The following is a 22,956-nucleotide window of genomic DNA, read 5'->3' on the forward strand; positions in this document are numbered from 1 at the left end:
GTTCTATAATAGTAGGTTATAGGTTCTAATCTTTTTTTTAAATATATATATAGGTCTATGCATATGTATAAGCCCTAATATGTGTATTTCTTTGGGTTCAGGCTTTGAAACAACATCCATAACAACCATGTTTTCCACTCAGTTTCAACCTGTTGTTGAACTTCTTCAAATTGATCATCACAGCGAGCTTAGTTTTAAAATGATGATACTGTGTTGACGATAAGTGTTTGATGTGATTTTGAATTGCATTTTCATTGATGTCAGAGTGGTTAGAGGGACAATAAATCCCTGAGTACCAGGCCATAAGGACCTGATGGAGGGACAACAGAGCCCTGAGTACCAGGCCATTAGGACCTGATGGAGGGACAACATAGCCCTGAGTACCAGGCCATTAGGACTTGATGGAGGGACAACAGAGCCCTGAGTACCAGGCCATAAGGACCTGATGGAGGGACAACAGAGCCCTGAGTACCAGGCCATTAGGACCTGATGGAGGGACAACAGAGCCCTGAGTACCAGGCCATAAGGACCTGATGGAGGGACAGTAGAGTCCTGAGTACCAGGCCATAAGGACCTGATGGAGGGACAGTAGAGCCCTGAGTACCAGGCCATTAGGACCTGATGGAGGGACAACAGAGCCCTGAGTACCAGGCCATAAGGACCTGATGGAGGGACAGTAGAGCCCTGAGTACCAGACCATTAGTGACCTGACGGTTGTTAGCAAGTTGTGTCCTACCAATGCATGTCCGGGGTTCACTATGGCGCTTCACATTAAATTGTGTACGGTGCAATAATATGCTGTGGTCTCGGTGTGAGGGAGTGGTCTCGGTGTGAGGGAGTGGTCCCGATGAGTGTCTGTGTTTCCATGGCTCAGCTGGTGAATGTTGCAATGAGGGCTGCCCTTTCCTGGTAATGAGAATGAACCACCATTGAAATGCATCTTCCATATCTGGAGCAGCACGTTCTCCTCCCCTTCAGACCCAATGTGTCTCTCTCTTTCTCCTCACAGAGAGACGATGCACATCGCAGTCTGAAAGGCCATTAGTGAGTGTCGCTTTTGGGGCCACTGTGCTTTGTGGCTGTGGCTGGGGGAGACAAAGCAGCTGGAGCAGGGAGGGGTGAGGAGGGAAGAGAGGGGAGGGGGGCAGGTCTCTCTCTGCCCCACCAGGCTGACAGCAACCCTCTCCTCGCCGACTCACTTATTAAACCTTAATGGAAGCTGCCCTGACTGTCAGCCTGACGAACGCTGAGCACGTCTTGGGCTTCCAGCTCCAATTACAGGAGAACAAGCGCGGAGGCAGGAGAAGCCTAGTTAGAGCTGGAGGTAGGGAGAAATGGGCCAAGCGGAGGGAAATTGAGCTACGGAGGCCGACTAACTAACTGCCATGTATTTGTTTTTGTTTTTTTCTGTGTATTCACCAAGCTACAGGGCTCACATTCTTTCATTTCTATGTTGCCGTTAATCTTCCCCATATCTCTCCATTCATCTGCAGCCCCGTCTTCTATTCCCTCGCTTCCCTGATCTGCTCTTCCTCTCTCCTCCTCCATTCCAGTGGCATGTCCGTTAATCTTCCCCTGTCTCTCTCTGCATCTCCAGAGATATCCCTCTGATTCCTTCCCTTCATTCCTCCACCTTCCATCTCCTCTCTCGCTCCCTCCTGCCCTCTCTCCCTCTCTTCCCTCCATGGACCCTGGCTCGGAGTAGGCAGGCATAATGAAAAGCCACAATAGTTAAGATTCTCTTCATTAAAACACTGGCAGTGTATGGATTTGCTATGCCCGTGCTCACAAATTGGCAGGCCTTTCAGCGGTGGAGTTATTGATTTTCAAACCCAACGCGGTGTCAGTGACGGCGGGTATGTGGTGACTGGAAACATGCAGTTATTAACTGTGATGCTGGCTGCTGCAGTAGGGGATAGAACAGGCTGGGGATATAGAACTACTGTTCCGGAGACTGGGTTGGCTCACACATGAAACACATCCTGCCTTCAAACTACAGTACAAAGCAGCAACACTCCTGATGGACATGCACATGACATAAATGCATCTTAGGTTGAAAGCGACTGACATTATTGGTGTTATAGAATGATCTGAGGGACTTTGACCTAGGGACCCACTGTTTCTCTGCATGTCAATGTACTTGTACGTATAATATGCATGCACATCTCATTTTATGTGTGTACTGTATACACTCAGTGGACAGCTGATTAGGTATACCACCCCATTCGCGAAAATGGTTCGCTCCTACAGACAGTGGGTCACGTGGCCGTGGCTTGCTATATAAAGCAGGCAGACAGGCATTGAAGCATTCAGTTACTATTCAATTGAGCGTTAGAATGGGTAAAACGGTTTGAATATCTCAGAAACGGCCGGCCTCCTGGGCTTATCACACAAGACAGTGTCCAGGGTTTACCGAGAATGGTGCGACAAACAAAAAACATCCAGTCAGCGGCAGTCCTGTGGGCAAAAACAGCTGGCAAGAATCTTGCAAGCTAACAGGCGGGCCACAAACAGGCAAATAACGGCACATTACAACAGTGGTGTGCAGAACGACATATCAAAACTCACAACTCGTCAGACCTTGTCACAGATGGGCAGCAGACGACCACAATGGGTTCCACTCCTATCAGCTAAAAACAAGAAGAAGAGGCTCCAGTGGACAAGCGATCACCAACACAGGACATCTGAGGAGTGGAAAAGCATCACCTGGTCGGACAAATCCCAGTTCTTGTTGAGTCAGGATTTGGCATAAGCTGCGTGAGTCCATCCTGCCTGGTGTCAACGGTAATAACTGGTGGCATGTCACGACTTCCACCGAAGGTGGCTCCTCTCCCTGTTTGGCGGTGCTCGGCGGTCGTCGTCGCCGGCCTACTAGCTGCCATCGATCTATTTTTCCTTTTCGTTTGTGTCTGTCTGATTTTGTTTAGACCTGTGTCCTATTAGTGAATTCCGGTGGGTTTATTAACCTCCGCTGCCTGCTAGTCTTTGTGTGGGATTATTTTGTTGTGTTTGCTTTGTTAAGGGGCGTGTTTGCACCACAGGGTTTTCTGTATCTCACAGCCGTTGTACCGTTGGGTCTGTATTAGGAGTAGAGGTTTCTTCTCCGTGTGCTTCGTGATTTTCCCTGTGTGTGGCGACTTCGTTGGGGTGTGTTTCCCCACCTGTTGTTGTTTTGGGACTTTATAATAAACGACTGTGCCACTGGAAATTCCTTGCTCTCCTGCTCCTGACTCCTGCACCTACCTCTTCTTAGGAGGCACCTAACATGGCAGGGTTGTAATGGTGTGACTAGTGTATTCCTTGCACATATTAAGTCCCTTGATACCAATTGAGCATTGTTTCCATGCCCCAAATAATTCAGGCTGTTCTGGAGGCAAAGGGGTGTCCGACAGGGATTTAGATGGGTATACCTAATAAACTGGACACTGAGTATATACACAATTTTTTTAGCAAAGGGAACACTTAAACAACACAATGTAACTCCAAGTCAATCACACTTCTGTGAAATCAAACTGTCCACTTAGGAAGCAACACTGATTGACAATACATTTCACATGCTGTTGTGCAAATGGAATAGACAACAGGTGGAAATTATAGGCAATTAGCAAGACAACCCCAATAAAGGAGTGGTTCTGCAGGTGGTGACCACAGACCACTTCTCAGTTCCTATGCTTCCTGACTGATGTTTTGGTCACTTTTGAATGCTGGTGGTGCTTTCACTCTAGTGGTAGCATGAGACGGAGTCTACAACCCACACAAGTGGCTCAGGTAGTGCAGCTCATCCAGGATGACACATCGATGCGAGCTGTGGCAAGAAGGTTTGCTGTGTCTGTCAGCGTAGTGTCCAGAGCATGGAGGCGCTACCAGGAGACAGGCCAGTACATCAGGAGACGTGGAGGAGGCCGTAGGACGGCAACAACCCAGCAGCAGGACCGCTACCTCCGCCTTTGTGCAAGGAGGAGCAGCAGTGTCTGCTCAAACGATCAGAAACAGACTCCATGAGGGTGGTATGAGGGCCCGACGTCCACAGGTGGGGGTTGTGCTTACAGCCCAACACCGTGCAGGACGTTTGGCATTTGCCAGAGAACACCAATATTGGCAAATTCGCCACTGGCGCCCTGTGCTCTTCACAGATGAAAGCAGGTTCACACTGAGCACATGTGACAGACGTGACAGAGTCTGGAGACACCATGGAGAACGTTCTGCTGCCTGCAACATCCTCCAGCATGACCGGTTTGGCGGTGGGTCAGTCATGGTGTGGGGTGGCATTTCTTTGGGGGGCCGCACAGCCCTCCATGTGCTCGCCAGAGGTAGCCTGACTGCCATTAGGTACTGAGATGAGATCCTCAGACCCCTTGTGAGACCATATGCTGGTGCGGTTGGCCCTGGGTTCCTCCTAATGCAAGACAATGCTAGATCTCATGTGGCTGGAGTGTGTCAGCAGTTCCTGCAAGAGGAAGGCATTGATGCTATGGACTGGCCCGCCCGTTCCCCAGACCTGAATCCAATTGAGCACATCTGGGACATCATGTCTCGCTCCATATACGGGGTGGCAGGGTAGCCTAGTGGTTAGAGCATTGGACTGGTAACTGAAAGGTTGCAAGTTCAAATCCCCGAGCTGACAAGGTACAAAATCTGTCGTTCTGCCCCTGAACAGGCAGTTAACCCACTGTTCCTAGGCCATCATTGAAAATAAGAATTTGTTCTTAACTGACTTGCCTAGTAAAATAAAGGTTAAAAAAAAAATACCACAGACTGTCCAGGAGTTGGCGGATGCTTTAGTCCAGGTCTGATAGGAGATCCCTCAGGAGACATTCCGCCACCTCATTCGGAGCATGCCCAGGTGTTGTAGGGAGGTCATACAGGCACGTGGAGGCCACACACACAACTGAGCCTCATTTTGACTTGTTTTAAGGACATTACATCAAAGTTGGATCAGCCTGTAGTGTGGTTTTCCACTTTAATTTTGGGTGTGACTCCAAATGGGTTGATAAATTTGATTTCCATTGATCATGTTTGTATAATTTTGTTGTCAGCACATTCAACTATGTAAAGAAAAATGTATTTAATAAGAATATTTCATTCATTCAGATCTAGGATGTGTTATTTTAGTGTTCCCTTTATTTTTTTGATCAGTGTATAAACATGAGTGTGTGTGTCTATGTGAATGTACTATGTGTGTGTATGTAATATATGAGACTTATGGACTGAATGCACTGCCTGCACTCATGGCTCAGTACTCTTTCTACCATTATTTCTATCTTTGTTTAAAGAAAGACTCCAGGCACTATATATATATATATATTTCTCTCTCTCTCTCTCTCTATGTCCCTCTCTCTCTCTATGTCTCCCTCTCTCTCTCTCTATGTCTCCTCTCTCTCTCTCTCTATGTCTCTCTCTCTCTTCTCTCTCTATGTCTCTCTCTCTCTATGTCTCTCTCTCTCTATGTCTCTCTCTCTCTATGTCTCTCTCTCTCTATGTCTCTCTCTCTCTATGTCTCTCTCTCTCTATGTCTCTCTCTCTCTATTGTCTCTCTCTCTCTCTCTCCTCTCTCTCTCTATGTCTCTCTCTATGTCTCTCTCTCTCTCTCTCTCTCTCTCTCTCTCTCTCTCTCTCTCTCTCTCTCTCTCTCTCTCTCTCTCTCTCTCTCTCTCTCTCTCTCTCTCTCTCTCTCTCTCTCTCTCTCTCTCTCTCTCTCTCTCTCTCTCTCTCTCTCTCTCTCTCTCTCTCTCTCTCTCTCTCTCTCTCTCTCTCTCTCTCTCTCTCTCTCTCTCTCTCTCTCTCTCTCTCTCTCTCTCTCTCTCTCTCTCTCTCTCTCTCTCTCTCTCTCTCTCTCTCTCTCTCTCTCTCTCTCTCTCTCTCTCTCTCTCTCTCTCTCTCTCTCTCTCTCTCTCTCTCTCTCTCTCTCTCTCTCTCTCTCTCTCTCTCTCTCTCTCTCTCTCTCTCTCTCTCTCTCTCTCTCTCTCTCTCTCTCTCTCTCTCTCTCTCTCTCTCTCTCTCTCTCTCTCTCTCTCTCTCTCTCTCTCTCTCTCTCTCTCTCTCTCTCTCTCTCTCTCTCTCTCTCTCTTCTCTCTCTCTCTCTCTCTCTCTCTCTCTCTCTCTGGCATTTATAGTTCCTCTGACTACATTACCAAGGAAGAGTCATGACTGAGTGAGCTGGCTAGAGGTTGTGTAGAACCTTATAAGGGCAGGTCTAGGTTGCCTCTACTGATCAATATGGTAAAATATTTATGAACCCCAGCATGTGTTTTCAATTAAATTCCATAACATTTCCACAAAACACTGCTAATAGAATCAGGTTTTCAGCCGTCCTATTAGTAAAGGACAGATTGAAGTTTTACTAGCTCGGGCTCAAGGTAGCTAATTCCATCATAAACACTTTCTATTCACATGTTCCACACTGAGTGGGCTTATATTAGTGGGCCTATATTTTGAGACCTTTCTTTTCTTATCATGCCGGCCTTTAGGAGCAGCGTAACAAGGTTGAGGCTGTTAGCACTTTCAGCTGACTACAATCCAAATAAAACATCTGGGCTGTGGACTGTGGAAGACGTGCTGAAATAAATAGTTTTCCAGAAAAATGCGTTTCGGAGGGATGTCGCTTTTTACTCCCTTTCCCACAACTACACCCCATGGCCTACGGTTATGGTTGGTGTTGGGCAGTAATTCATATCCTCAATTTAGGTGCGAAGGAAAAGCACACCATGGAAACTAATAACAAATATTCAAAAGATATGTCACTGGCAATAAACTCAAAATCCGGGCCGTGTTATTAGTTTAACGATCCACTGAGGGTTACAATCGCAATTTCAACTTCATCTTTCCCACATGCTGTAGACATAAATCTAGTGTGCCATGGCTGTACACACCACAATATACAGTATGACCGCCAGCTGAAAACACAGAACTATTTGTTTCGGTGTTTTAACACCTCAGTGTTGTAGCATTGGATTTGTTCCCATCACACACTGTTTAAGGTTTAGTAGTGGGATGATTAAATCATCCAGCATTGGTTGGGACTCCAGCCCATCTGGTTGGCTGATTGAATCAGCTCCTCCGCCCTGCTCCTCTGATTTACGACACACGCTTAATGAAATGCCTTCAGCACCATACATCCGCTCCGCCACAGGCCCACGGCTTTAGAAAATCCTCCTGTACAACAATGAGACCAATCCTCAGTGAGATGAGGCATCAGATAGACAGCTTTTGTGGTGAATTGAACAAAATCCCCTTTAAGGTGATCGATACACTGGGTGTGGAGACTAGTGAGGGGAGGCTGAATGTTACCTGGGAACAGCACGCTGGATTATAGTCTCAGTGAGAGATAATGCCACGAGTTTCAGAGACGATGTCACTATGTGAGGGTTAGGAATGAGGCATTATGGGGCTCTGGGACTTAACTAACTGCTGAACACTTTTTCCTCAGCCATGCAGCGTGAGGCCTTAGAACGCATTAGACTGAGGCAGTCAATCATCCTTCGCCAGATCAGCACTTTACAGTTCGGCATGAATTTGTGTCTATGGGGTTTATTTCCTGTTGACACGCAGAGGCCTGATGGCGGTGTGTTAGCCAGCTATCGGCCCGGCTCGGTCGGCACCTCACGGCAGCTGTTTGTCCTTTCATGCTCTCTCTGATACCCATCAGTTTTCACCTCGCTGCCTACTCTCTCTCTCCTTACCACTCTCTTCTCCCCATACTCCTCACAAGAGACACCCACATGAAAGAGAAGAAACCCTTCAGGAGTCCTCGCACCTCTCTAGATATTCAGGTTTGATGCTGCACATTGAAACTCCCTCACATTTCACAAACCTGCACCTCTCGTCAGACAGCAGGTAGGATAGGCCCAGCTCAAGCGTCTCAGATCTTTGCTTTGTGGCTGAGACGTATGTGAGGGGAACGTAGGCTGGCGTCTGGGGCGTGTGGGTTGCCCTCCTGCTTCTCGTTGTGCGAGGAGCGGAGCTTTGATAGTCGGGCACGGATGACTTCGGTGTAGTAAAGGTCGCCAAGATCTCAGACAGAGCAACTCTCCTAGAGTGATTGCTGCAGTGTCTCTGCTGGGTTCAGCCTCAAGGAATGCATTTGTCATCTAGAGGTTTCAAAACTCTACTTACTGCTCCCACAATGTAAATATAAAGCACTAATCTTTACCGGCTCCTTTCAGGCCTCTAACCGACACAAATTAGAATGTGGTAATTGTGCTAACAAATGCTCCCTCCCGCTTCCTCTCCCCCGGAGTCCTTGCAGTTGTCACCCACTAACATGACGCAACCGCGTCAGATCTTTCCTGCTCTCGCTTCAATGCTGTGCTGTGGACCTCAATTAATTTGTGATTGCAACCCGCTGTTCTCCAGGGCAAAACACCGCCTTACATTGAGAAATATTTTCACAGCACCATAATTGCTTCCATCTGTAATGGCTTCGCTCGCTGGTGAGGGTCTGTCATTATGCCTGAGTGCTTTCAAGGCGGCGTGGAAGGAGTGAATGGTGAGCGAGCAGCGAAGGAGCGTAAGAGTTGACTATCGCGTTTTGTCTTGAGACGTCTTGAGACGTCTTTCTGGGAAAAGGTAGATTTGAAATGCGTTGACTTGAAACAAGTGATAGTGCCAACGACTCTCTCCTGCAGTGACAGCATCCTCTCCCATTTGACGCCTGGTTTAATACAGTTGACTTGGAACAAGTGATAGTGCCAGCGACTCTCTCCTGCAGTGACAGCATCCTCTCCCATTTGACGCCTGGTTTAATACAGTTGACTTGGAACAAGTGATAGTGCCAGCGACTCTCTCCTGCAGTGACAGCATCCTCTCCCATTTGACGCCTGGTTTAATACAGTTGACTTGGAACAAGTGATAGTGCCAGCGACTCTCTCCTGCAGTGACAGCATCCTCTCCCATTTGACACCTGGTTTAATACAGTTGACATTAGCTGATGAGCTTTTTGTGCGAACAGAAATTCCTGTTGATTCCCACAGCGTTTGCTAGTGAAGCCAGTGGGTGCATTGGAACCGTATCACTGGTACCAAGCTGTCTGGAGCTTTTGGGTGAAGAAACACCACTATAGGGTTCTAGCCTTTTCCTATGTACATAGTTTTACATTTTGTGAGAGTTAAAGGTCCCTTTCAACAAATGAAATAGTATACGGTTGATGTCTAGCCTGACACTTAGCTGAGCTTACCCTGTTGTAACTGATACTCCTGCAAGTTAGGTCATGACCTGGAAAACCTGCACTCTGCAGTCGCGTGGTGCAATAACTGCCCATAAGTGGAGCTGACACGTTAGACAATCAGTTGACGCCCGGACTCAAACCCCGCTCATTATTGTGTTTACACTGCTGGTGATTATTACCTGACAAGTTTAGAGGAGTTTTCAGAGCTGACTGGGTTCAACTCAAACATGATTAAAAGTCTAAGTCCAGCATCAGGCTTGGGCTGCTCTGGGGATAGAGTGATTGAGCTGTAGGCTGTGGGCTGACACGAGGTAGGATAGGCCCAGACCCTCAGCATGCAGAGCCATGCGCATGCAAACACAAACTCACACAGGCTCTCCCGCACGCGCGCGCGCACACACACACACACACACACAGCTCTGATTGGACTCATTTGACTAAGCAGCCCTTCACCACAGGTCAGCTCAATTAAAAGCTGTGATGTCTCCATCTGCTTTGATCAGGACTGATTTAGAGAAGTCAGGCATCCAAACGTCTGACATTTCAGGGGGGAAATCGCAAACTCCTGTCCTGAACTGATCTCTGTGTTGTTGAGTAGAAGAAGAGAGACAGTGACTGCCTCTTTCCTAACCTGGGCTGAGGTAGACCACCATGGGATATACTGTTCCTGCACTGAAGCATGCTCTAACTTTGATACTGTAGAAGGATGGATGGAGAGGGAGAGCAAAAGCGAGGTGTGAGAGCAGGAGTAGGCAGCCTCCTTGTGCCAACTGACAGAGTAACTGCCTCGTCACGCTATCGCTAACGGGAGCAGTGCCAACACAGTGATTCCAGACACGGAGGTGGCCTTCTCACTCCATTTGTCACGCCCCTGTCCAGGACCCCAGGCTCAGCCATGTCTCCTCCCTCAACCCCTCCTTCAGCCCCTCAGCCATCACGGCTGCAGACTGCTTTATAGATTCACTCCTGATATTTATTAGACTCAGATCGAGCCAAAGAGGAGATGAAAATCGATTCCCCCCCCTCTCATTCCAGGGGTACTTTTCTCTGGCTAAGGAGAAGGACAGGCAGTAAGATGGGCTGTTAGCAGGGCTGTCCATCCATCTTCCTCTGTGGGGCGCCGAAAAGGGGGGGGGTCTGGCTGGAGTTTGGCTGTGGCTTCAGCTCGGTGGGCCCTAGCCCGGCGCTGTGTATGCAGTGAGGGCACCACTGAGGAGCGGCAGAGCCCGGGTACGCTCCCTCACTCAGGGAGAGAGAGAAGGAGGGAGATGGTGATGAATGCTGCATTAACCCATAGATAGATGGATGGAGCACGGCAGGCTCTTTTCTATCTGCCTGCTAGACTCAGACAGATGTCAGGTAGAGAGATATGGACTGATATGCTTCTGTCTAATCTACCTCAGAGCTTTGGAGACTCACACCTGCCTTCTCTCTGTGTGTGTGTGTGTGTGTGTGTGTGTGTGTGTGTGTGTGTGTGTGTGTGTGTGTGTGTGTGTGTGTGTGTGTGTGTGTGTGTGTGTGTGTGTGTTGTGATGTGAGAATGAAGACGATACTTCACGGGTTACAAACAGTAACACTATGAATGATGAAATGTCATAACTGGTCTCTTTTCTACAGCTTTTTGTCTTCCACAGACTGTCTTGTCTATTGATAGATACAAAGATACAAAGATCTGTGTAGACCATGTGAGCGATGTACACTGGGGGAACTATGTGCTGTAAAAACGGATTTAGCATCAATAGGAGGAGGAAATTGAAGCACAAGTTCATCACTATCTAAGACACAGTGCCTAATGATTCTGGCAGCTGATAGACTGATTCTGGCGCACCCTTTTGGCAAGCGTATGCAGGGCTACGGTGCACCATTCATCTTGAGACAACCAACAGCACCTCTGTCAGCAGAAGTCAGGGCCACCACACGTTTGTCATGTCAGTATCAGAACCGCAAGCGTAGAGGAAGAGTGACAAGCCACCGGCCCAGCACCCGTAGACAGAAAAGGAGCAGGACCCAGAGGGGTCCAGGGGCGGGAGAGCAGCTTCAAACAGCCCCTCTGATGCAGGGTTAGAGGCACGTGTGTGACCGTGATGTACTATTTATCTGAGTGGCTCTCGAGGTGCAATGGCAGATGAACTCTGAGAACTTGAAGAGGTGGAACAGTAATGACACACATGTCTCATCAGAATTAGCGATGGGATCAGAAGAGCCACGGGAGTCGAGGAGATTTCTCTCCGAACAATCGCTTTGCTGTGCCACCTTCATTTTCACAACAGAACACAACTCGGAAAACATCAAGGCGAGGATTCTCAGAGATGCATAATAATTAGCCAGAAGTGGGAAAAAATAAGCAAAGCTGGGGAAGAGAAAAAAAAGGAAAGATTCTGAACAGACATGGGGATTTCAACATGGGAATGATGATATGGAGCTAGGCAGCAGTAGTGTATGATGTTCTACCCTAGAGAACGCAATTACGTACGGAACACAGAATCAACACTAATACTTCTCAACACAGGTTGAGAGGATGGCAATAAAGAGAAAGAAAAACATATCTTACCGTCACAGTCGCCCAAGTGGGACACGTTGCCGCGTTCTACGTCTTGCTCGAACGGCAGTCTGGAAGAGCGGAAAGACGCAGTCATTTATCAACGGACACAAACAATACATTGTGTAACTGCTTTGGTCTGACAGAACTTTCTGCTTTTCTCTGGTAAACAAAACACTATGAAATGTACCAGAAAGGACAGGAAGAGTTTTTAGTGTGAAGTTGATAGTACTCATACTGTACAGTATACCCCCACCTCTGAAAGCACGTCTGGATATGCTCTTTCCCCTCGTACTTTAAAAACAATTTACAATTTCTACTTTGGTAATATGAGACCTTATGAGAACTAAAGGGAGCTCTGACATTATATGATGAAGCGACAAAATAAAAAGGAAATGAAACCAGTGAGTTCCAGCGACAGTGAGACCAGACCAGGTGCATTATAGTCCCCTGGAGAGAGCAGGCCACTCTTAGTCATGGCCCATATCCAGAGAAACATCAGCTACTTATTCTAATCTAGTGAATGTATACCATAAAGGCCCTCTAACGAGGAGAAATGGCTGCAGTTTGACTTCAAAATGGCCCCCGTCCAATTATGTAATTTAAACATGGAAAGTGCCCAGGGCAAGAGGGCAGGCTGCACATCAACAGTCACAGACAGCTCACTGGGATGTGTCTGCTGTACGATCTGCAATTAGTTCAAAAGGACCAGACAACAAGCAGGCCAACTGAGTGTTTTACTGCCTGAGAATGACTCTGAAAAGGGAGTTTACACTGAAGTGGTTGGAGGCTACAGTAATTGTGAATATATTGCTCACCCTGATAGGGTATATTGTGTTGGCTAAATGCAGGCTGCAGGCTGTAATCTTTAGAGTAGATAGGTAGGATGGCTAATTAGTTTAAGGACGTATTGTCTACCGGAGGCAAGATTACCGGTAAAGTTATAACTGAGCAATATGAATGTAGTCTGATGAAGATGCACAAAACACCTAAAGTAATAAAACAATATCAACCCAAACTAATCAGTAAGGAACTTAATTATCTTCCTTTCAATATCGTCCACGTTACAGCCTTATATTATATTATAGTCCATGTTGCAGTCCATGTTATAGTCCATGTTACAGTCTTATATTATATTATAGTATAGTCCATGTTACTGTCCATGTTACAGTCTTATATTATATTATAGTCCATGTTACAGTCTTATATTATATTATAGTCCATGTTACAGTCTTATATTATATTATAGTCCATGTTACAGTCTTCTATTATATTATAGTATAGTCCATGTTACTGTCCATGTTACAGTATTATATTATATTATAGTCCATGTTGCAGTCCATGTTATAGTCCATGTTACAGTCTTATATTATATTATAGTATAGTCCATGTTATAGTCCATGTTACAGCCTTATATTATATTATAGTCCATGTTGCAGTCCATGTTATAGTCCATGTTACAGTCTTATATTATATTATAGTATAGTCCATGTTACTGTCCATGTTACAGTATTATATTATATAATAGTATAGTCCATGTTACTGTCCATGTTACAGTATTATATTATATTATAGTTCATGTTACAGTCCATGTTATAGTCCATGTTACAGTCTTATATTATATTATAGTATAGTCCATGTTACTGTCCATGTTACAGTATTATATTATAGTTCATGTTACAGTCCATGTTATAGTCCATGTTACAGTCTTATATTATATTATAGTATAGTCCATGTTACTGTCCATGTTATATTATTATATTATATTATAGTCCATGTTACAGTCTTATATTATATTATAGTATAGTCCATGTTACTGTCCATGTTACAGCCTTATATTATATTATAGTTCATGTTACAGTCCATGTTATAGTATTATATTATATTATAGTTCATGTTACAGTCCATGTTATAGTCCATGTTACAGTCTATGTTATATTATTATATTATATTATAGTTCATGTTACAGTCCATGTTATAGTCCATATTACAGTCTTATATTATATTATAATATAGTCCATGTTACTGTCCATGTTACAGTATTATATTATATTATAGTATAGTCCATGTTGCAGTCCATGTTACAGTCCATATTACAGTCCATGTTACAGTCCATGTTATAGTATTATATTATATTATAGTCCATGTTATAGTCCATATTACAGTCTTATATTATATTATAGTCCATGTTACAGTCCATGTTATAGTCCATATTACAGTCTTATATTATATTATAGTATAGTCCATGTTATAGTCCATATTACAGTCTTATATTATATTATAGTCCATGTTATAGTCCATGTTATATTATTATATTATATTATAGTTAATGTTACAGTCCATGTTATAGTCCATATTACAGTCTTATATTATATTATAATATAGTCCATGTTGCAGTCCATGTTATAGTATTATATTATATTATAGTTCATGTTACAGTCCATGTTATAGTCCATGTTACAGTCCATGTTATAGTATTATATTATATTATAGTTCATGTTACAGTCCATGTTATAGTCCATGTTACAGTCCATGTTATAGTATTATATTATATTATAGTTCATGTTACAGTCCATGTTATAGTCCATGTTACAGTCCATGTTATAGTATTATATTATATTATAGTTCATGTTACAGTCCATGTTATAGTCCATGTTACAGTCCATGTTATAGTATTATATTATATTATAGTCCATGTTACTGTCAATGTTACAGTCCATGTTGCAGTCCATGTTATAGTCCATGTTATAGTATTATATTATAGTTCATGTTACAGTCCATGTTATAGTCCATGTTATAGTATTATATTATAGTTCATGTTACAGTCCATGTTATAGTCCATGTTACAGTCCATGTTATAGTATTATATTATATTATAGTTCATGTTACAGTCCATGTTATAGTCCATGTTACAGTCCATGTTACAGTATTATATTATATTATAGTTCATGTTACAGTCCATGTTATAGTCCATGTTACAGTCCATGTTATAGTCCATATTACAGTCTTATATTGCAAACTACTGAGAGTTTCTTCATTGCCCAGCATTGTTTTGACTTTTCCAAATGGAATTCATCCTCAAACTAGAGCTGGCGCATCACTCGATACAGGATCGATGGGCAAGTTGACCGCCCTTCCTAAATCAAATCAGAAACAACACAGGAGCCTTAACTGTATAACGGCGAGGCCGTAAGGTGCTCTTTAAGGCTCTGTTGTCTGATACTGCTGGCACTGTACCTGTTCGCACACATAAATCAATAAGCAGCCTCTCTAAAGAGAGATTTTATTTCACTGGGCTGGGTGGACGTGAGAGGAAGTGGTGGGGAGTGGTGGGGGAGTGGGTGGTGGGGGAGGGATGGGGAGTGGTGGGGGAGGGATGGGGGAGTGGTGGGGGAGCGGGGGGAGCGGGGAGGGAGAGATGGGGGAGAGGTGGGGGAGCGGGGAGGGAGAGGTGGGGGAGAGGTGGGGGAACGGGGGGGAGCGGGGAGGGAGAGGTGGGGGAACGGGGAGGGAGAGGTGGGGGAGAGGTGGGGAATGGGGGGAGCGGTAGGGAGAGGTGGGGGAGAGGTGGGGGAGCGGGGGGGAGCGGGTAGGGAAAGGTGGGGGAACGGGGAGGAGCGGGGGGCAGGGGGAGTGGGATGTAGCGGTGGGGGAGCGGGAAGGATTGGAAGGGAGCGGTGGGGGAGTGGGAGGGATTGGGAGGGAGCGGTGGGGGAGTGTGAGGGATTGGAAGGGAGCGGTGGGGGAGCGGTGGGGAAGAGGGGAAGGAGCGGGGATGGAGCGACCAACACAACCCTGACAAAGACGTACACCCAGCTCTGGATATTAAGCTGTATTGAAAATGCAGCATTGTTGTGAACACACAACGGCAATAGCAGACATCATAGATGAATGAATGAATGAACACAGCTCGCTCTGACAGGATAGTCAAACTAAATGAGGGCATGTTTGTGCAGTGACAGTTTGTGCTGCAGGCTTATAAACTGTAGGCTATGTCAGAACCTAAGCCTAACTCATTAAGTACCAATAATGAGTGTTACAGGAACCCAGGTGGTCCAGCAGGTACAGATGAAACTGAGAGCAGGTACAGACCAGACAGAGAGCAGACAGACACCAAACAGACACCAAACAGAGCCCAGACAGAGGGCAGTTACAGACCAGACAGAGAGCAGACAGACACCAAACAGAGACCAGACAGAGACCAGACAGAGAGCAGGTATAGACCAGACAGACACAAGACAGAGACCAGACAGACAGCAAACAGAGACCAGACAGAGACCAAACAGAGACCAAACAGAGACCAGACAGAGACCAGACAGACAGCAAACAGAGACCAGACAGAGACCAGACAGAGACCAAACAGAGACCAGACAGAGACCAGACAGAGTCCAAACAGAGACCAGACAGAGACCAGACAGAGACCAAACAGAGACCAGACAGAGGCCAAACACAGACCAAACAGAGACCAGAGAGAGACCAGACAGAGACCAGACAGAAGCCCCAACAGAGACCAGACAGAGACCAAACAGAGACCAAATAGAGACCAGACAGAGACCAGACAGAGAACAGACAGAGACCAGACAGAAACCAAACAGACACCAGACAGAGACCAAACAAAGATCAGACAGAGACCAGACAGAGATCAGACAGAGACCAAACAAAGACCAGACAGAGATCAAACAGAGACCAGACAGAGATCAAACAGAGACCAGCCAGAAACCAGCCAGAGATCAGACAGAGACCAAACAAAGACCAGACAGAGACAGGACAGAGTCCAAATAGAGACCAGACAGAGACCAGACAGACACCAGACAGAGACCAGACAGAGACCAGACAGACACCAGACAGAGACCAGACAGACACCAGACAGAGACCAGACAGAGACCAATTGGAGATCAGACAGAGACCAGCCAGAGACCAGACAGACACCAGACAGAGTCCTGAAATAAACAAAACAGAGTACAAAGGTCCAAGCGAGACCCGGGGCAGGTCCATAGCAGACAGAGAACAGACAGAGAGACAGACAGAGGCCAGAGCAGTGCCCTTGTCACCCCCAGCACCTCACCTAGTCCCAGGCCTGAGGAAAGAGCAGGTGCTTCCCCTGGTCCAGCCACAGTAGGGGTCCCTGGAGGCGATGCAGTTCCTGGAGATAAACAGAGTAAACACGGTCTTTAGTGATGCACCACCCAGGGCACACAGACACCATGGATCCATTCCAAATGTGCACGGGATTACACACATGTATGAGTCCCCGGGTTCAGTGAACACATTACAGACATGTATGAGTCCCCAGGTTCAGTGAACACATTACAGACATGTATGAGATGTATGAGTCTCCAGGTTCAGTGAACACATTACAGACATGAGTGTCCAGGTTCAGTGAACACATTACAGACATGTATGAGTCCCCGGGTTCAGTGAACACATTACAGACATGTATGAGTCTCCAGGTTCAGTGAACACATTACAGACATGAGTCCCCAGGTTCAGTGAACACATTACAGACATGAGTCCCCAGGTTCAGTGAACACATTACAGACATGTATGAGTCCCCAGGTTCAGTGAACACATTACAGACATGAGTCCCCAGGTTCAGTGAACACATTACAGACATGTATGAGTCCCCAGGTTCAGTGAACACATTACAGACATGAGTCCCCAGGTTCAGTGAACACATTACAGACATGTATGAGTCCCCAGGTTCAGTGAACACATTACAGACATGAGTCCCCAGGTTCAGTGAACACATTACAGACGTGTATGAGTCCCCAGGTTCACTGAACACATTACAGACATGAGTCCCCAGGTTCAGTGAACACATTACAGACATGTATGAGATGTATGAGTCTCCAGGTTCAGTGAACACATTACAGACATGAGTGTCCAGGTTCAGTGAACACATTACAGACATGTATGAGTCCCCGGGTTCAGTGAACACATTACAGACATGTATGAGTCCCCAGGTTCAGTGAACACATTACAGACATGTATGAGTCCCCAGGTTCAGTGAACACATTACAGACATGTATGAGTCCCCAGGTTCAGTGAACACATTACAGACATGAGTCCCCAGGTTCAGTCAACACATTACAGACATGTATGAGTCCCCAGGTTCAGTGAACACATTACAGACATGTATGAGTCCCCAGGTTCAGTGAACACATTACAGACATGTATGAGTCCCCAGGTTCAGTGAACACATTACAGACATGAGTCCCCAGATTCAGTGAACACATTACAGACATGTATGAGTCCCCAGGTTCAGTGAACACATTACAGACATGAGTCCCCAGGTTCAGTGAACACATTACAGACGTGTATGAGTCCCCAGGTTCAGTGAACACATTACAGACATGAGTCCCCAGGTTCAGTCAACACATTACAGACATGTATGAGTCCCCAGGTTCAGTGAACACATTACAGACATGAGTCCCCAGGTTCAGTGAACACATTACAGACATGTATGAGTCCCCAGGTTCAGTGAACACATTACAGACATGAGTCCCCAGATTCAGTGAACACATTACAGACATGTATGAGTCCCCAGGTTCAGTGAACACATTACAGACATGAGTCCCCAGGTTCAGTGAACACATTACAGACGTGTATGAGTCCCCAGGTTCAGTGAACACATTACAGACATGAGTCCCCAGGTTCAGTGAACACATTACAGACATGTATGAGTCCCCAGGTTCAGTGAACACATTAAACATGTTAAATATGGTTTACTGCATGTCACACCTCACTAGGTCTGGAGACTGCTGGCATCAAGGCAACACGACTTAGTGATGGATCAGCAAGGCCCAAAGGCAAGAAAGTAAGACTTGTGTTGTGGTATTTTGTATTTACAGATCTGCTGAAGAGCACTTGGGGATGTGGTAAAGTATTTAGGTGCACTGAGGGTAGCTTTTTTAAACGTTTAGGGCCTGACTAAAGGTGTGATTTTAATGGTCGGTACTGGGCGGGGCTTAGGGTAAGTGACAGATCTACTGTATGTGGCTGAAAAGTGTGTGTGAGCTACAGAGGACAGTGATGTGTTTGTAGGGTGTGTGTGAGGTGTGTGACTTACTTCATGCAGCGTGAGTAGAGCTGGCATCGTGCCACAGGGACCCTGACCACACAAGAGGGGAAGGCCAGCAGCAGAGAGCGGCTCACCCGGTCCAGAGTCAGGGACAACAGATGCCTCGCCTGCGGAGTGTCCTCCCCACACCTGGACACACACAGAGTTAACGTATTAATGCACCTCAATATCAAACATCATATCACACACTGACTGCACAGAACCCTACTCTATTTCATATTGATCTCAATACACGTGACACCAAGACAACACTCACTGCTCAGTTCTTCATACCTAATGCTTCATGAAGTATAACTCAAACCAGTTCAACTAAAACCAGTATAACTCAAACCAGTATAACTCAAACCAGTATAACTCAAAACAGTTAAACTAAAACCAGTATAACTCAAACCAGTATAACTCAAACCAGTATAACTCAAAACAGTTTAACTCAAACCAGTATAACTCAAACCAGTATAACTCAAACCAGTATAACTCAAACCAGTATAACTCAAACCAGTATAACTCAAACCAGTATAACTCAAACCAGTATAACTCAAACCGGTATAACTCAAACCAGTATAACTCAAACCAGTATAACTCAAACCAGTATAAGTCAAACCGGTATAACTCAAACCAGTATAACTCAAACCGGTATAAGTCAAACCGGTATAACTCAAACCGGTATAACTCAAACCGGTATAACTCAAACCAGTATAACTCAAACCAGTATAACTCAAACCAGTATAAGTCAAACCAGTATAAGTCAAACCAGTATAACTCAAACCAGTATAACTCAAACCGGTATAACTCAAACCAGTATAACTCAAACCAGTATAACTCAAACCGGTATAACTCAAACCAGTATAACTCAAACCGGTATAACTCAAACCAGTATAACTCAAACCAGTATAAGTCAAACCGGTATAACTCAAACCGGTATAACTCAAACCAGTATAACTCAAACCAGTATAACTCAAACCAGTATAACTCAAACCAGTATAACTCAAGCCAGTATAACTCAAACCAGTATAACTCAAACCAGTATAACTCAAACCAGTATAACTCAAACCGGTATAACTCAAACCAGTATAACTCGAACCAGTATAACTCGAACCAGTATAACTCAAACCAGTATAACTCAAACCGGTATAACTCAAACCAGTATAACTCAAACCAGTATAACTCAAACCAGTATAACTCAAACCAGTATAACTCAAACCGGTATAACTCAAACCGGTATAACTCAAACCAGTATAACTCAAACCAGTATAACTCAAACCAGTATAAGTCAAACCAGTATAAGTCAAACCAGTATAACTCAAACCGGTATAACTCAAACCGGTATAACTCAAACCAGTATAACTCAAACCAGTATAAGTCAAACCAGTATAACTCAAACCGGTATAACTCAAACCAGTATAAGTCAAACCAGTATAACTCAAACCAGTATAACTCAAACCAGTATAAGTCAAACCAGTATAACTCAAACCGGTATAACTCAAACCAGTATAACTCAAACCAGTATAACTCAAACCAGTATAACTCAAACCAGTATAACTCAAACCGGTATAACTCAAACCAGTATAACTCAAACCAGTATAACTCAAACCAGTATAACTCAAACCGGTATAACTCAAACCAGTATAACTCAAACCAGTATAACTCAAACCAGTATAACTCAAACCAGTATAACTCAAACCGGTATAACTCAAACCGGTATAACTCAAACCAGTATAACTCAAACCAGTATAAGTCAAACCAGTATAACTCAAACCGGTATAACTCAAACCAGTATAAGTCAAACCAGTATAACTCAAACCAGTATAACTCAAACCAGTATAACTCAAACCGGTATAACTCAAACCAGTATAACTCAAACCAGTATAACTCAAACCAGTATAACTCAAACCAGTATAACTCAAACCGGTATAACTCAAACCGGTATAACTCAAACCAGTATAACTCAAACCAGTATAAGTCAAACCAGTATAACTCAAACCGGTATAACTCAAACCAGTATAAGTCAAACCAGTATAAGTCAAACCAGTATAACTCAAACCGGTATATAAATAAAAGCACAACAATAGCAGTAAAAGCAGTAACGTGCATTCGGAAGCATTGAAATGCCTGGTTGTCACAGTGTCATCTTTAGTATGCAAGGTGCTGATGGCTGATGGGTGAGGTCTAGGGTTGGATGGACATCAAACAAGCCACCAGCTACACCCTGCATTAGCTCTAATTGCCACTTAGCACTCCCATATCTTCAACACACCTTCCTTTGTAGGCTGGATTTGTATCGATCTATATACATATGTGGACTCATGCATGGGCTTATGGTAATTAACATGTCTGAGAGCTGAGGAGTCATTAGGGGGAATCTATCACACACTACAGGTTTGAGATTCTACAGAAATTACAGTACGGTACGGCCAAGCTGTGACTCATACCTCACAACAAACATCCACTATGTGACAAACCAGACTGGCTGACGGGACGAGAGAGAGAGACGGAGAGAGAGAAAGAGAGAGAGAGAGAGAGAGAGAGAGAGAGAGAGAGAGAACAAGCAACAAGTAAAAGTAAGAAATAATCAAATGGAGACAGGTAGCGAGAATAATGAAAGTGTGGACCATTAGTCTCTCCATTTCCACCCCGTCATTTCCTGGTTCATTATGGCAGCCAATCACAAACCAATTTGGGCTTTGTGGATCTCTCTCTGTGATGTCTTGTGTTCCCGTTGCCCCGTGATGGTAGCGGTGGCCCGTCTATCTACCCTGGACCCATTAGGAGAGATGGTCTGGGGTTAAGGAAGGGCAGGCTGTGAGAATGCTGATCTGATTTCTCCATTACCTGTCTCCTGATTAGCTGGCTCCCTGCCAGCCCTGTCATACACCCCTATACCAGGCTCACAGTCACGCAACCGTCACTGCACAGCAAATCACCTCCAAACACACTCATACACCGGCACCACCGCCGCTACTGCTGCAGCCGGAACTAATTGTTCCTGTGATCTGACTCCTCTGCGCCCCATGTAAGTTGTTTGTGGAATGGAACATTGCCCTGACACCTAAATTAATGGATTGTTTTGAAGGGTAGCGAAGTTACGCTTGGAACCTCCTTTCACCTGCCGGCTAAGTTTGTGTTGCTCCGTTATAGTAAAATGAGCCCCATCTCCCCCTCAGTTGAAGCTGAGAATAGATTTTACATTAATTATTTAACTAGGCAAGTCAGTTAAGAACAAATTCTTATTTACAATTACTGCCTAGCAGGGAACAGTGGGTTAACTGTCTGGTTCAGGATAACATATTTTTACCTTGTCAGCTTAGAGATTTGATCCAGCAAACTTTTGGTTACTGGCCCAACACTCTAACCACTAGGCTACCTGCAACTAGATCAGGGGGCACAATAAGCAGCGCTGCCGCTGTAGCTCTGGTTAGGAGACATTTCTAATTGGGCTCAGTGGAAGATAATAACCAACTAATACCCCATCTGCTTAGACTGCTTCCTATCCCCCCTGCAGTCCCACATATATGTTACAGTGAAACACTTAGAGATTATTAAGAAGACGATCACAATACCGCGCAAAAAAAACCTATTGGAGACTGTCTGTAACCTGTTAATCCTTACTTGTCAGGGTTGAAGCCCTCCAGCTCCTCCAGGAAGACATTGCTGCCGGACACAGTGTTGTCCCAGTTGGGGACGATCAGGAACTTGAGGATGGTCCCACGGCTGGAGCCCAGGAAGAGCACCGTTCGGTTCCGGTAGGGGCCAGCCTCTGTGTCCATCACCATCTTATTCAGCTGGTACCTGGACAGGCAGATATAGTGGTGAGATAAAGACAGTCTATCCAGTCCCATGTTGACCCCTAGTGTGGACCTGAGAGGATCGGAGTAAGCAATATGGTGTTAATTCCACCTAGTCTGTCAAACTGCAAAGTGCAGCTGCTATTACAATTTTAATTAAGCTTAAATGATCGTATCAAATCGTACATGAAGTTACTTAGGGTAGTGTCTAGGGCTCAATTTGGAATAGGGTCTACCTGCATACCTCTCACTGTCTACTCATACTGCACTGACACTCCAGACCAACTAAATGAGATTCACACAGTAAAATATTCATCTCATTTATATACAGAACTAATTACCAAGAGCACTCATTAATATCATTCAGATGAATGGACTTGTCATGAGACAA

The 22,956-nt window shown here is 45.1% G+C and overlaps 1 protein-coding gene across 5 annotated transcripts in view; it reads right to left on the minus strand.

The window, feature by feature from the left end:
- Nucleotides 1-22,956, minus strand: part of LOC109898773 (semaphorin-6B) — a 142,879-nt gene that overhangs the window by 11,645 nt on the left and 108,278 nt on the right. For all 5 annotated transcript variants that reach the window (XM_031833290.1, XM_031833289.1, XM_031833292.1 and 2 more), the window contains 4 exons: nt 22,390-22,569; nt 18,772-18,912; nt 16,768-16,845; nt 11,715-11,773 (listed from right to left, as the gene is read on the minus strand). In XM_031833290.1, the coding sequence (XP_031689150.1) occupies nt 11,715-11,773; nt 16,768-16,845; nt 18,772-18,912; nt 22,390-22,569 (458 nt within the window). The remainder of the gene's footprint in view (nt 1-11,714; nt 11,774-16,767; nt 16,846-18,771; nt 18,913-22,389; nt 22,570-22,956) is intronic.

The sequence above is a fragment of the Oncorhynchus kisutch genome, linkage group LG10 (genome assembly GCF_002021735.2).
Source record: "Oncorhynchus kisutch isolate 150728-3 linkage group LG10, Okis_V2, whole genome shotgun sequence".
Classification (NCBI taxonomy): Eukaryota; Metazoa; Chordata; class Actinopteri; order Salmoniformes; family Salmonidae; genus Oncorhynchus; species Oncorhynchus kisutch.